This window comes from Austrofundulus limnaeus, unplaced genomic scaffold (assembly GCF_001266775.1).
Source record: "Austrofundulus limnaeus strain Quisiro unplaced genomic scaffold, Austrofundulus_limnaeus-1.0 Scaffold283, whole genome shotgun sequence".
In the NCBI taxonomy this organism is placed as follows: domain Eukaryota; kingdom Metazoa; phylum Chordata; class Actinopteri; order Cyprinodontiformes; family Rivulidae; genus Austrofundulus; species Austrofundulus limnaeus.
This window is the reverse complement of record NW_013952685.1, coordinates 694,557-696,246: the sequence shown is the minus strand read 5'-3', so window position 1 is coordinate 696,246 and position 1,690 is coordinate 694,557. Positions and strand designations below refer to the sequence as shown.

The 1,690-nt window shown below is 38.5% G+C and overlaps 1 protein-coding gene across 2 annotated transcripts in view; it reads right to left on the bottom strand.

Moving 5' to 3' along the window:
• The window catches only part of nlgn2a (neuroligin 2a), a 348,430-nt gene that overhangs the window by 12,747 nt on the left and 333,993 nt on the right, over nt 1-1,690 (bottom strand). For both annotated transcript variants that reach the window (XM_014021224.1, XM_014021225.1), the window contains one exon: nt 129-314. In XM_014021224.1, the coding sequence (XP_013876678.1) occupies nt 129-314 (186 nt within the window). The remainder of the gene's footprint in view (nt 1-128; nt 315-1,690) is intronic.

Sequence of the window (1,690 nt, the reverse complement as noted above, 5' to 3'; positions counted from 1 at the left end):
GGTGTACCTAATAAAGTGGCCGGTGAGTGTATGTTAATACTGTGAAATCCTGTGATCTGCAACAGGGGTTGTTAAATTCGAACTAATTGCTGTAAGTCATTAAATCTTCCTCAGAACAATAAGTGTACCCTCTGAGTGATGCGACAGGATGAGCAGGTTGACACAGGAAGCTCCTGCTCCGGAGCCAAAGATGGTGATCCTCTCTGGGTCTCCGCCGAAGTGACCGATGTTCTCGTTGAGCCAACGCAGAGCCTGGATCTGGTCCAGCAGGCCGTAGTTCCCCTTGGCAGACTGGTCTCCAGTACTGAGGAAGCCTGCATGTTACACAGACAGAAGGACAAATGAAGAATAATAGTTCAGAATAAAGCATTTATTGTTCGATCAAATGAAGCAGAAAGAAAAAGGAGAATCAACATGAGTGACAGAAACTTTAAGTCTTCATTCAGTTCTTCAGGCAGCTGCTGCTGGTTCCTCCTCTGAACAGCTGATCTTTACCTGCAGCAGCTACTTGTGCTTCAGCTGACAGAAAACACTGAACCTGTTCTGTTCATCAGATCAAAGTTACAATAAGTTCACCTTTCTGTTGTTGACATTTACCTCTCCTGAAAACTGTTACAGCTCTCCGACTGTTTCACATTCGACATGAATCTGTTCCACTCAGGTGGCAGTTAAGAGCCACTCAGTGAGAGCACCTGTAATTAGAGCTTTATTAAAGAGATGAGCTCTTCATTAGGTTCACACAGTGGATATTAAACACTGAGGACCTCAGGTTGGGACTCATCAACAAACAGGAACAGATTTCATTTAAAAAAAATTCAGAAGCAAAATAAAGTCAAACAGTTTTAAATGCACTGTAATAACATTTAACTGGAAGAGAATAAATTACAAGAGCAAATAATTAATATATGATAGTTTATAAACAGGAATCTTAAAAGATCTTAAAAAATTAAAAGATAAATCCTCTGATTCAATGTCGCTGAGGAGAGAGCAGCAGGTGGGAAATAAGGCAAAGGCACCATCATGTGGGCCAAACCAGCACCTGCAGTCTGAACATTAAGGAGTTCATAAAGAAATATATAAAACCATAAAAGGTTGAAGTGCAAAATAATAAGAGTGAATGTGTTTTTAACTCTGCCTGCAGATCAGTGAGAATGTGAATTATTCAGAACATGATGCAGTTTATAATCCTGATACCAAACAACACAATACAGAACACAAAGGATTTAATTAATAAAAGGCAATTTACTAAAATTTGTAAATCAGTCGATCAATAGAACTTTATTATAAAACATGGCTCATACAGAGAAGAGTAAAAGTGTTTTATTTTGGCTGATAAATACTGCAAATAAACCCAAGGTTGATCTAAAGAAGTTAAAATAATTAAGGATATGTTGATAATGAAGGGACTGATGGCTGCAGGTTCACCTACACTAAAAATAGACAAAATTCTCTTTATTAAAACCAGAAGCTCAGATTTTAAAAGTCAGCTGATAGTTTCAGACATTGGGCCTCATGAAAGAACCGTTGGTACGCAGAGATTTGTTCTTAAGTTGTGCGTACGAGTGATTTAGGAGAATTTGTGGCATTCACCAATGTTTTCATATTCTAAGATTTTCTTCAGACACGAACAAAATTCACGAGTGGTCCAGACCTGTCGTATATTTTACGTGCAGTCAGTCTGCTGTTATCC